At 37.0% G+C, this 13,662-nt stretch overlaps 1 protein-coding gene across 4 annotated transcripts in view; it reads right to left on the bottom strand.

The window, feature by feature from the left end:
* Positions 1 to 13,662, bottom strand: part of gdpd5b (glycerophosphodiester phosphodiesterase domain containing 5b) — a 111,620-nt gene that overhangs the window by 37,717 nt on the left and 60,241 nt on the right. For all 4 annotated transcript variants that reach the window (XR_001518524.3, XM_015604160.3, XM_007229235.4 and 1 more), the window contains exons 3-7: positions 5,617 to 5,720; positions 3,345 to 3,438; positions 1,181 to 1,240; positions 791 to 889; positions 382 to 475 (exon numbers count right to left, since the gene is read on the bottom strand). Coding sequence is in view for 3 of the 4 variants with exons in the window: in XM_015604160.3 (XP_015459646.1) it covers positions 382 to 475; positions 791 to 889; positions 1,181 to 1,240; positions 3,345 to 3,438; positions 5,617 to 5,720 (451 nt within the window). In the remaining variant the exon portion in view is untranslated. The remainder of the gene's footprint in view (positions 1 to 381; positions 476 to 790; positions 890 to 1,180; positions 1,241 to 3,344; positions 3,439 to 5,616; positions 5,721 to 13,662) is intronic.

Below are 13,662 nucleotides of genomic sequence, written 5' to 3'. Positions count from 1 at the left end.
CAAACCATCCAAGTGTATTGCTGGGTTTAGATCAGGGGATTTTGGAGATCAAGTACATTTTTACTGTTTACTACATAATTACATGTGTGTCCCTCAATTGTTTTTTATTTATTAATAATTAATATACAATATAGAAATTACATTTAAAAAATTAATATAATGTATCCATTATTTTATAAAATATATAAAATATTTGGCACAATGCAAAAGAAAACTGTGTAAATGAAAATGAAATTCCGTGAAAAACGGAGATGTATGACATAAACAATGGTTGAGGTTAAAAAAAAGTTATTATGGGATGTTTTACTTAAACTCAGTTTTAGATATTAGGCAGGTGATACAGTGCTGGTAAGAGACTAAGAGAAAAATAATCAGACTTACTGGTCTTCTCAGCTCGAGCCACCTGTCCAGCCACCAGCCAGGCCAGAGCAGTGAGTGCAGCCAGCGCACCTATATGCAGGAACGGCCCTGTAGCCTGAAGAACACAGACACACACAGGCACATACATATGTGATCATGATAATATATATATATATATATATATATATATATATATATATATATATATATATATATATATATAGAATGAGAAAGTTAAGTCTATTTTTTTATAATTAGCACATTATTAACATTCAATTAACATTTTGAGCTTAACTAAAAATTAAAAAAGAATCCCAGTAAGATTGTAATTAATTTCAAAACTGAAAACAAAACTGACATCCAACAAATGAGTCAGATGACTCAGATCCTGCTTAGTGTTGAACAAAGGGGTCTAACATGGAACACATACTTGGAGAGAGATAGAAACGACGTCCCATTCCTCGCCCCACGTCTGACTGACTGATATCACTCCAATTACTGTGGTCAGCAGAGCTGCAGTCACTCCAATCTAAAGCATCAAAGAGATCCAGAGAGCAAATCAGATCATACAATCAAAGGAATCATTTTAACCACTTCAATTACATCAATACAAGAAATACACAAAAACACAGCATCTGTCTTTTTTATAATCTGATAGCACACTTTAGTTCTCTGAGCCCCTGGGAAAAGGGCAAGCCAAGAAACACACAGCGCATCGACCTTGTGTGTGCTAGTGTGTGAAGGCTGGCAGGTCAGGGTCTGCCGGCGTGTCCTGACAGGGCTATGTTTGGGTGAACACAGTGAAGAAGCTGACAGGTACCTTATGGAGCCAGTGCAAGTTCAGCTGCTGTCCAACCGCTATGTGACATAGTGCTAGAATCTGCAACACACATGAAGACAGCAAGGTGAACCATAAACAACAAACTACTAAAAACAATGAACAGAACGTCAAATCACAACAAACTATACATTTCAGCATTATTACCCTATAACCCAGATAATATAAGTGCTAATTGCTATTTTTAAATCGTATAAAAAAAACATGCAAACTCCATCCTTGGCTGTTTGGCCCAAAGACTGTAAAAAAAGATGGACGTTGTGTCGCCGTTCCCATTCATTCAATAAAAATAAAGCCAAAACCTTCCGCCATGTTGGTGATCCTGAAACCAGAGTCTGCGCAGTAGAGACCAGAAGAGGGAGAAAGACTGTGGAGAGACAGCCTCCTCATTTAAATAACCCCGCCTCTGAGGGCTGCCTCCAAAGAGCTCACACAGTCTACGGTCCCACCCATACAGTCATTGGTCCCACCCCGGCTAGGTGTAACCTACAATAACCACACCTTTTTGAATAGAGCTGAATAACATTTTAAAAAATGAATTCTGTGGGGATATAAAAAATTGTCAATATAAGCAGAGGTTACACTAGCTGATGCTAGTAGAATTACAGTATATTAGAAAAAAATGTGATTGAAAGTTGTCTGTTTTGCCATTGAAACCTATGGGGATGGGTGGGGTTACACAGCTTTCTGAAACCGAACAGCAGGGGGCGCCCGGCCTGTGGTGGCTTCACTTTTGAGAGGCGATGCTCTGTCCAGCTATACACAGAGTCTACGATTTGACCTTATTCCCCTCGTTGAATGGAGAATGAAATGTATTTGTTTTGCTACTGACTGTTTGCTACTGACATTTTAAAATGTCTATTTGTGGTCTCTAGTATGATGGAGTGCTCCGGAGACCCGGTATAGCGCTGCTTTAGTACGGTGGAGGAGTGGCGGGGAGAAACAACAGGATTTTGGCTCTTGTTAATGAATATTCATACATGCAAACATATTGCCAACTGTTAGAAATGTTTTAAAATAAAGACATATGTTACTTTACAACATGCAAAATGCCCTGCTAAGTGCAGTTCAGCCACTGACCTAGTCTTAGAGTCTATTTAAAACGTAAAATCGCCCGGAGATCCTATGTAAACTTATGAAAACACACAGAGGTGGGTAGTCCAGGTCCAGAAAGTAAAAATTCACCACCCAAGCAGTTGGAACAAAACCCTGGGGTGGATTTTTACTTTTAACTAGTGTAAACGAAACTGTTTTAAATACACACCTACCTATCTCAATTGTACTTTGCTGGTGGTGTTTTATAGACAAATTCTAACCATTTGTTCCTTAGCTCTGAATTACTGGGAAAAGCATAAAACACTGATGTGTTATTTGTACAAACAACACAGGAACAAACTGCCATGCTGTTCCTAGCACTGTTAGCTCCTGCCTGACGAGAAGTGGATTTTAGCGGAAGGACACCTTTAAGGGTATTTTTGGTATAATTGTTTATGCTTGCAGCTAAATACATGCAAGTATTGTACACTTTATTTTGTGGTGGAATGTTTTGCTTTTGCAAGGTGACCAAGTCACACAGGAATCTGTGAAAAGCAAATCAAAAAAGCTACATAGGAAGTTGAGGTGAGAAATAAAGCATTAAACATAATTTTCTTCATGTATGTGTGACTGCCTGGTTGAGTTGCCCAGTTATGGTAAACAGAATTGGAGACCAACATTTTACATGACCTTGTGTCCTTTACCATGTGAAAACATAAAAAAAATACTAACATAAAAGCTGCTTGTAAAAGTTGAAGGGAGCTGCTTGCTCATTTTAAAATATAGCTAAATTAGACGTTTGTCTTCATATTGATTTCATAGAAGGTTTATTGTGGTTGCATGGTTTTGACTTCATTGAAAAGAAATACTTAGCTCTAAATTATGCAGTTTTTTACTATTTTGGGACATCTAGGAAGAAAACTGAATATAACCGAAAATGTGTTAACTATTTAAAAAATATGGATTTTTTTTTTTTTTGCAATATTACCCATCCCTAAAACGAGAATGTGTAAAAGATGCATGTACTGGTACATTTTGCCTCATCCACTCTCATCCTAGCACACTTATCAGTGCCCTGAATGTGTCGAGTATAAAGGACATGACCACTCACCACTAAAAAGGCAATATATGTAAGACCTGCAGCTGTCGTGGCAAGTATTGGAACCGTCCCATCACTCCACTCGCCCGACCGGTTATATAAAAACCTGTAAAAACACAGGAGAGGAGAGTGACCCATCAGTGTCTGTTTCATCATTAAACACCTCGCCAGGAACCGAAAGCCTGAGTCACCACTGATCACTGAGGAATGCTAAAACTGCCCCTGTGTGTGTGTCTAATAATGCTTAAACCTTCCAACAAAATGCAGCACATCAACTTTATCTACGTTTTGGCAGAAATCAAAAAAGTGCTCCATTTAGACTTTTATTTCTTTATTTATAAAAGCACCAAAAATAAAAGAATGGTTAATCTACGTTCATTGATTGCTAGGGCTCAATGGTATTCTTTTATCCTCTCCCTTGCCTGACACAGTCTCAGAGGCTTTAACTGCAGGTCAAGACTTCCTTCAACATGCAGTCACTTACTAATAGTTTTGAGACCACTGGGGAAAAGGGGGGTGGGGGTGAGAGCAAGAGCAAGGAAGAGATACAGAGATAAGAGATATGAGAAAGATACAAGCGAAAAAAGGAACAAGAAAGATTCAGGGAGAGAGAGAAAAAGGTGACAGTAAGACAGAGAGAAAAAAATAGAGAAACAGAGAACAAGAGTCACAGAGGGAGAGAATGAGAAACAGAGATGCAGTGAGAGAGAAATTAACAGAGATACGGAGACAAACAGAAATTGATTAAAAAAAAAAGATAGATATAAAAAGAGAGTTGAGAGAGAAAGGTGAGATTTTAAAACAGTGGAGAGAAAGAGAAAGAGAGAGAGAGAGACAGATATTAGGTGAGTAAGGAAAAAGAGCAAAGAAGAGAGACCACAGGAGGATGACCAGGGCGACACTGTAAAGGTGACCTTGATATTTAAAGAGAAATAACCACTTGTGATTCAGAATGCAACACATTTGCACTGCAATATAAATAAATTAACATTTATTTATTCTTCAAAATAAATACAGAATAATGGTGTTGCTTAAGGGCAAATGTGGCTATGCAGTCTTGGAAAACCAACAAATCTTTCAGATAATAAAGGATTTGCATGTAGATGTGATTTCTGCTTTTCTTTTTTCTCTGACAATTCCAGCCGGACACCACCGGTCACGATCATCATTCCTACCTACTGTTAACTGTTAACTTTTGGTGGTAAAATTATAAAAGTTATAGAAGTCAATACCACCTACTCTACTGTTAACTGTTGGTGGTGTTGGCTTCTATAACTTTAGAAATTAAATATCCTATCCACCTAGGACCCACTATCAGGCTTCACTCTAACTCATAATCCATGTTACCCTGCCATGAGCACACTGCCAGTTTTCAGCCTCACTCACAAGATAATACCTCTCAACTTATATACATTTGTTGAGAGCATTGTTTGAGAGTATCAGTAGTAAAGTTGTGAAGAGGTAGAGTTGGTATACAGTGAATAGCTCTATTTCTGTAATGTTCTAATTAATATTATGGCAAGAACTACTTAACTTTAAGACTTCAGACTTTAAGAAATGAAGTGCGGTCCTCAAGTGCAGTCGCAAAGACCATCAAAAACGTTATGATGGAACTGGCACAAATCAGGACCACCCCAGAAAAGGAAGAGCAAGGGTTACCTCTGTTACACAGGATAATTTTCATCTTTTGAGTAATTTGTTTAAAAGTTTAACACTTTTAAGTTACTACAGGATTTCTTATGTGTACCTTCATATTCTGGAGGACTTCAGTATCCATTTACAACGTAGAAAAAAATAATTAAAAATGGTGAATAAGAAGTTGTGTCCAAACGTTTGACTGGTACTGTATCTCCATATACAGGAAATGAAAGCTATATATAATCATGGAGCCTGTATACAATGAAATACAGTATGTTTGAGAGAGAGAGAGAGAGAGAGCTGCAGACAGTAAGCAGAGACAGAGAGGAAAAACAACTCTGTATGTCTTGAAATAGAGTTGCATGTAATCCCTCCTGACAGAGGTCTGTCCATGTCCAGATTAACGGAAAAGAAGGATTATCCAAATTCTGTTTGGGGAAGCGTGAGCCATGCGCCAAAATATCTCTTCACCCCACTGAAAGAGCCAAGAGGCACAAAGCACAAACTCTTCCTATAAAACAAGACACAATTCCACAGACCAGATTCAACCATCCACAACATTTTACACTACAGTGCTGCTTTATGTGATAAAAAATGTAAATTAAAGGAATAATCCTGAATGGTAGTCTGACGACACTGTACTCACCAGTTAAATTCATTGTAGTCATTGTGAGCTTCCCACCAGAAGTAAAACCACACCAACAGCAAAGAAAACGTCCCAAAGAGAATGACGGTCCACAAACACTCCCACTGCAATGGAAAACAGACAGAGACAGACAAACATCATAAACACCACATGGAACAGGGTTGTCATGGTGTTCTTGCTGTAGATCTGCTGTATATTTCATAAAAAAAGAATCATAATAATGATAACAGCATAGAAGAACCATTTTGTATCTTACAACTCCCAAAAGACAAAGGAGGAATGGCATTACCAAATTTAGGAAAATATTACGTTGCACCACAGACAAGGCCACTAACTTATTAATGTGATCCCAAATATACAGCAAGATGGAGAGATATAAAGGCTTCATTGGTAAATAATCCTCCAGTACAGGCATTTCTGTGGATCAAGAATTAGTCAAAAATCAAATTGATTGTATATAAAAAAAAAAAACATACATCAGGGGTACCTAAGGTAAGTACATCTAAGCTAAGTCAAGTAAACAAAACTGTAATTCTTAAAATAAATAATAAATAATAAAATTAAAGTCAAACCAGGACTACATGTTAATCTACAAAGATTTCTCTCCTAAAAAATGTTTATTTGGGTGAATAAAGTGCTATCTTTTTCAACAGTAATCTTAGATTTCCAGATTTCCACTAAGGCTGGGTGCAGCAGCATTAGAATTAGCGGCTAACCACGCTAGCAAATGCCGCCGGTAACACAGGGTTTTATAAAGTAGCGTTTCATCCCACATAGCTTGTCTTAACACGGTAAACGCGCAGACTACAGTCCAATATACTCACCTCTGAATGGAGAAAGAGCTAGTGCCGCAGTTAGTGGCCAACGTTAAAACAGCTCCAGCCTTACTGCAGGAGAAACTTTATTGAAACTCCTTTACAACGCTGTACTTCAGTGGAGTGGCTTTACTGCTCCTTACTACCTGACTGGTAAAATTCATATATAAGGTGTACCAGATCATAAAGAACACTGACAATTTTGGGAAAAATGTAAGAATTTTAAGTGCAAAAAATACCCTACTTAAAACTGACTGATCCACCTTATTATTTGTGCTGTGAACCAAGCAGAGTTTAAACACTGTGAAATGATCAGTCAAGGCTGCGGAAATCCACACTGAGAGAAACTGAAGAAGTCTGGTTTAATCAGGCACCTCCAAAAGTGTGATTTCCCTTTCATCACTGTCCCATTACGCAGATTAATTTGATCTAATCCGTTCTGCCGGACACACAGGAGAGCAGGAGGTCCTGGTGAGTGATCAGCTGTGCTATTTCATATCATTTACTTCTTCATCAGCCATGAAAAGAGCTCTGAACAGGAGCAAAGCTGTTAATATGCACAATGAGCCTCTGTTTGGGATGGTTGTGAAAGCAGGTGTCACTGCTGGGTAAAATGAGTGACTGGCCTCACGAAGCAGCACGGAATGAGGCCTATTTAAAGATTTCTAACTAATTGCATATGATAACTATTTCAAAAAATACATTTGTTCCATGAGCAACCACAGATACTATGAATCTACTGACACAGAGCAAAACTCAGTTCCCTCTAGACCATGCTGCTCTTCTAATGCAGCTGCTAACACACCTGATCCAGGTGTTCAGAGTTCTACAGGCAGCCCCTGAAATAGAACTAAGCTGGGCTGAAGAAGAGACCCCAAAGACCAGATTGAACCCTCAAGCTTTTCAATACTGCAATGTACACATGAGCAATAGTCACATAGTATCATTAAGTATCATTTTACTCTAATCACTGACACACAGATTGCATTATTAATATTATGTAATGTTGGATGATGTTGGATCTGGCCTAATTTCCTGGATTTGTTAATATTACAATACTTACTGCTCTGGATTAAAAAAAAAGAGAGACCACTTAAAAATCATGAATTTCTTTGATTTTACCAAGATGGATGATCACAAGCCATCAAACCAAGCTGAACTGCTTGAAGTTCAAAAAGCAGTGTCCAAAAGCAGTGTGTAAGACTGGTGGAGGAGACCATGCCAAGATGCATGAAAACTGTGATTAAAACCCAGGGTTATTGCACCAAATATTGATTTGTGAACTCTTAAAACTTTATGAATATGAACTTATTTTCTCTGCACCTTTTTTTGTTATATCAACCATTTCTCATTTTCTGTAAATAAATGCTGTAAAAGACGTAGGTTATGGAATAAACAACAATGTTAATTTTACTCAAACATGTACCTATAAATAGCAAAATCAGGGAAACTGATTCAGACACTGAAGTGGTCTCTTAATTTTTTCCAGAGCTGTATATTGTATAACAACTTTTTTTTTCTGCAATACTGTGCAGCCCTACCCTCAACATATTCACAGTTTTTTTTACTCATAAAACAGGTAAAATTATATTTCATTTTATTCATTCTACCTCTTTTTAAAACCATCTGCAATAGACAGTTCTTGTGAGTTTTGCATTGTCCACTTCACCCGAGTTACATAGTGCAGTTATAAGCATGTCGACCGCAAAGTGGCATAGATAGAGTTGCTAGAAGTGTTATAAATTACATGGCATCGCAAAAATTGATCTGGCAGCATCAGATCAATGTCAGAAACCCTTACATTGCTATAGATTAAAACCACTGCAATAATAAACACACTAAATAAGTAGCATAATATGCTCAGATAGAGCATTTTGCTTTAACAGTATTATTATGAACAGAAGCAGTAGCCTGCCTAGGGCTTGCCTATAGGGCTGTAGCCCCATCAATAGGTTACGTCATAGGCTTAACAAAGCAAGATCAAATTAAATGTTAAAAAATAAATAAAAGGAATAGGGTGCAACAAAAACAGAGATGGGAAAAAAAATGGAAAATTTGATGCATCTCTTCTTAGAGTTCATTCCAACACTACACATGAAAAGCTCCATTTAATTGTTTGCACAACACTGACACATAAACCTCAACAAAATCACATATGGGCCGATATGGCCCCAAGGTCTGTCTCAGTGTAGGCCTACACATCTCCTCCACACGGGTCACTTCCTCTGCCTTCAGAAAGACAATCCATACGGCTCTATATAATGATTTACAGTGAGCTCCTGCATTTTCCTGCATAATGTAGTGTAAATATGCACACACACTCACACCCTCACACCCTACACTCACACACAGCGATCAGTCAGAGCATAGTCTAAACCTTACACTGCTGGAGCAGACAGACGGACGTGCTGTGTTCAAGGGCATTGAGGTGAAATGTAAAGCAGGAGAACATTATTGAACTTGAATGCCAGCAGCGGGAAGGGTTTAATCAGCCACCTTCAGGGTCCGTATCTGCCCTTTAACACCACTGTCTGCAGTGTTGCCTGAACATTAAATTCACCTTAATCTCCAGGAGAAATTCCAGACTTTATTACAGCATGAGGATAAATTGACTTTGAAGAAATATGCATCACAGGTGAAATTGTGTTGCTATATGTTGGGATAAAGTGTTTCGCTACATTTATAATTTAACACGGTGGCAAAAAGTTGATATGACACTATTAACTTTAAATAACACTTACTTGACCAAAAAATTATCAAAAGTAAATTTTATAGGACCTAGTACTGGGCAGTATACAGGTTCATAAAGTATACCTGAGGGGAATTCAGAACCCGTGCGTTTTTCTCATACTGCCATACCTCTAGAGGCGCTGCGGAGCGGCATGTAGAAATGTAGAGCGCCGTCAAAGAAGCAAACTCACAAAAATGAGAACACAACTCATGCAGCTTCTGCTGCTGCTGCTTCTTGCAATATGAGTAACTATAGCCCAGGTTTAAATACATTAATACTGTAGCTTGAAGGATAATATTAATGCACACTGAACTGAATGTATTTGTTAATTGGAGCATTAACAGCTGCTTAAATACTGCAATGCCTCTAATGGCTTCAATAATAACATATTGTAAATTGATATTAAACTTGTGTCTTACTTATGCAATAAAGCTTTTTTTAAAATCTCTGAATAATTACATTGAGTATTTTAGGTTCATTCATAGTGTTTATGGAACTTTTTTTTTGTAAAGAAAGCCTTGTTAAAGTTGTTGGTGTATCTCTTTTTTTAAGATCTATTGTTAACATGCTTCAGCTGTTTTTTGGCTAATAAAGTCTGATTTCTTTATATATTGTGTAATTTTGTGGGACAAAGTAAACCCAATAATAACCAGAGCCTTAATTTAAGACTTAATGTTTGATATTATATGTACTGTAACAGTACAGTTACTCACAAACTTATATTAAAGCCCAGGCATGCACAAAAATAAATAAAATAATTATAAAAAAAAAAAATACTGTGATATACAGTGACAATCTTTGATACTGTGATATGCATTTTTGGTCATACCGCCCACCACTAATATGACTTAGTATATTTTTCAGAGTATAAGTCACACTTAAAATCCTTAAATTTTCCAAAAAATCGCCAGTGCACCTTATAATCCGGTGCGCCTTACGTATGAATTTTACCAGTCAGGTTGTAAGAAACAGTAAAGCTATTTTGCTGAAATACAGCATTACACAGGAATTTTAGTTTAGCTCTCCAGCACTGAAGCTGAGAGCAGCATTATTAGCATTAGCTGCTAACCGTGCTAGCTAAGCGCTAGCTCTTTTTGCTGTTAAGAGGTGAGTATATCAGACTGTAGCCTGCATGTTTACTGTGTTAAAACAAGTTGCATGGTACTGACTAAAAAATGTGATGTAAAATTAGTATTAACATAAACTAACAAACACAGAAAACAGTAAGAGGAATGTGATTTTTTTTCAAATATTATTTATTGTTGTCACACACAAATCTTGTATGTCCATTTTTGCATTTTTCTTTTACTGCTTGACATCATTTGAATCTGGCAGCAGTTCCTCCCAATAAAATATTTATTAATTCGATTTAAAGTTAATCTTTCCCTTCTTCTTGTAAAATTACCATTTTAGAAAAATAAAAGCTTTTGCATGACAGTTATATATGTCATGTGCTTCTGATATAACAATCCAGTAATATCTGTAATAGCTAGACTCATTTTCTGAGTAAAAGCTATAAAAAGAAACCCCTTAAGCAGTCTGCTCTACTTCGCACATTACTGGAGTAAATCAGGCGTAGATTAATGAAAGTATCCCACAGTTTCCATATGTAAACACCTTCCCCTGCAGAGGGAGTGTGTGTGCAGCGTATAATTTTCATGGTGACAGACGGAGGGAGATTAAACCTGACAGGGCACATTCAGCTCACCTTGCAAAAAAAAAGGTGCTGATACTGCAGGTTATCCCTTAAAGAGGCTGCTGAATTCAGCAGGCCTGCTTCAATAAAATCACCCTGCTCTGATCTCATCTTCATCACTGTCTAGGATACCAGAGTGTGGGAGCTGTGGGACGTGTTTACAGCTAAAATCTAATCTGCTGAACCTTGTTACAAACCTTGTGTTACAAATCTCTATTTGTAACAAAATTTAAATCACTTTGATTTCCCAATTATGGATGGCTGTAAACTGGACAAGATAAGAGATACAGAAGCAGCAGCTAAAGTGAAAGAAGCATGTGGACTGAGGTGTGTTTGAGTAAAATGACAGGATTGTACACTACTTGTAAAATAACTGGGGATACACAGTGCTACACAGTTTTAAAGAGCTTCACCAAAGTTACATAGTGTAGTTTTACCATTAACATAGGCCCAATGTGCCATTTATAGAGAGCAAAGATCAGTAACACATTACTTTTACCTGACAATTGTTTTAGTTATGAGTAATCTAACAAGTCAAGTCAAGTCATTTTATTGTCAAAAAAAATGAAATTACATTACTCTCCTTTCTAAAAATTACAGCAAGTACAGAAAATAAGATTATAATTATAAAAGAATGCAACAATACGACAAGGACACAAATAGACACACACAAGACAGAGGACAGTAGTGCAATAGTAATGGGGGGATTAAGAGGGAATGACAGTACAAGTATAAACAGAACCCGTAAAAAACATTAGTGCAAATAAATAAAGTGGTATAATATCTAAGAGCTGGTAAAGTGAATAAGTAACTAAAGTGGCTATGACAGTGCAAGTACTGTGTTGGTGTGTGCTGGGGGCAGGATTGGGAAGGGGGTAGAGCAGGGAAACAGTTAAGCATCCTCACAGCCTGGTGGATGGAGCTGTTCCTCAGTCTGCTGTCTGTTAGCTTGTGAAATAGTGTTCCTATTTTCAATCCAGTAATCAGATTAAAGTTACTTATCAAAGTCACTGTGCATTACTTTTTTTTTCATTTTCCTTAGTAAAAAAATATTGTAGGGTCTGGCTGGACGTGTTGAAACTTAATGTATTCTGGTAATTGTAGTGTGGGTGTGTAGTTGCCTAGGTGCTGCAGTAGCATGTTAAGTTGTTTTAGCGCTGCCACTTGTTTTAATGTTCGTGTCATGACCAAGCAGGCTTTAAACCAGTTTCTGCTCATCTTTCCACTGGAACAGAACCAACGTTTTGGCTTGTACCCCAGAAACTAGCTCCCCTGAGCACCGCAGTCACAGTCGAGAAGCCGTTATCAGGATTAACAAAGAACACATTCATCGCTTTAGTGCTGCATCTTACAACAGTTGCTGTCGGACACAACCCGGCCAAAATAACAAGAGGCTAGCGAGCCAACAAGCTAACAGACAAGCTAACAGTAGTAGCACTCGGGCTAAACACACACACACTCACATGGGGGAATTGTCGACAGCTGTTAAAAGTAACTCAAAGTAACCTGAAGTAATTTAGTTACTTTTAAATCAAGTTATCCATGAATCCATTTTTAAAAGGAGTAATCAGAATACTTTTTTAAAGGAACCATGCCGTCACCAATCGAGACGCTATTCTACCTATTACAGCTAGTAAAGTATCAACATGATTTTCCAATTGATATTTCAGATAAGAGTAACTTAGAAGAGTTCTGTACTCTACAGAACCCTATTTACTTAGAATGTAGATCAAAACTATATCTATTGAAAATTCGCTGTGACACTGCAACTTAGCCCAAGACCATTCCTAACTTAAGTTCAGGAAATGTTCAGAGTGTTTTAAGTTTCCTGCTTTAGTATGATTTAGATCAACAGCGGGAAAATCCTGGTGATCTGCATTCCTGCACTGTTTTTCTTTTATTTCCTGCTAAAAAACTTTTTATTAAAAACATCTGATGCAATAAGAGCGTTGCCCTAGAATAACCACTGTTGGCTTCATAAAGAAGCATGTTCGTAATAGAGATGCATTAAGTAGGGCTGGTTATTTGCAAGAACTTGGTAATACGATAAAAATATTACAATACAGGAGTTATGAATCAATATATCACAATGGCATCTGTAAGCAAGGTGATATATTGTGATTGTTCAAATCAATCTGACAATCTAAAGTACAACACTGCTATCTAGCTAGTAGGGTTGTCACAATATCAAAATTTTGACTTGGTAGTAATGACAAAAAGTGTAGTATCACAATTCTCGCTTTGGCAAAGAAAAGTGCTTCCGTTTATCTGAAGATAAAGTATTCGTTAAAATACATTTAGATAAGTCAATATAACAATTACATTACAAAAAAATGTATATTGTTATCCATCACAGAAATGAATAGTTTATGGTGCTGCATGGCATCACAAAAAATTATGCATAGATTTTTTTAACAAAAAAAAATGAAGACCAGAACACTGACAATATTTTTATTTGAAGGCTTTTATTAATTTAGCCTTTTTTACTATTGGATTAAAACAGTGTATTTTAGTTCAATTACAAAACTACAATTTAAAAATATTTATTGAACTGCTCAGCAGAAATACCAACATTTTGGGCAGAATAATTTGTATTGCTGAATATCCGGTGTATTTCTAAAATTTATTATAATTGTTTTGGACACAGATGGAACATGGCCTCTGCTTTCACTCCCTGGGAGGAGTGGAAATTGAGGGGCTTGCTTAGGAGCTCTTTAGTTTGTATGGATGTCAAAACATCCCAGAAATGTGTGTATGTTATAATATATATTTTGTCATAAAACTATTTCACACCATTGATATCT

The sequence above is a fragment of the Astyanax mexicanus genome, chromosome 18, assembly GCF_023375975.1.
Source record: "Astyanax mexicanus isolate ESR-SI-001 chromosome 18, AstMex3_surface, whole genome shotgun sequence".
In the NCBI taxonomy this organism is placed as follows: domain Eukaryota; kingdom Metazoa; phylum Chordata; class Actinopteri; order Characiformes; family Acestrorhamphidae; genus Astyanax; species Astyanax mexicanus.
The sequence above is the reverse complement of the archived record's forward strand: the minus strand, read 5'-3'. Positions and strand labels throughout refer to the sequence as shown.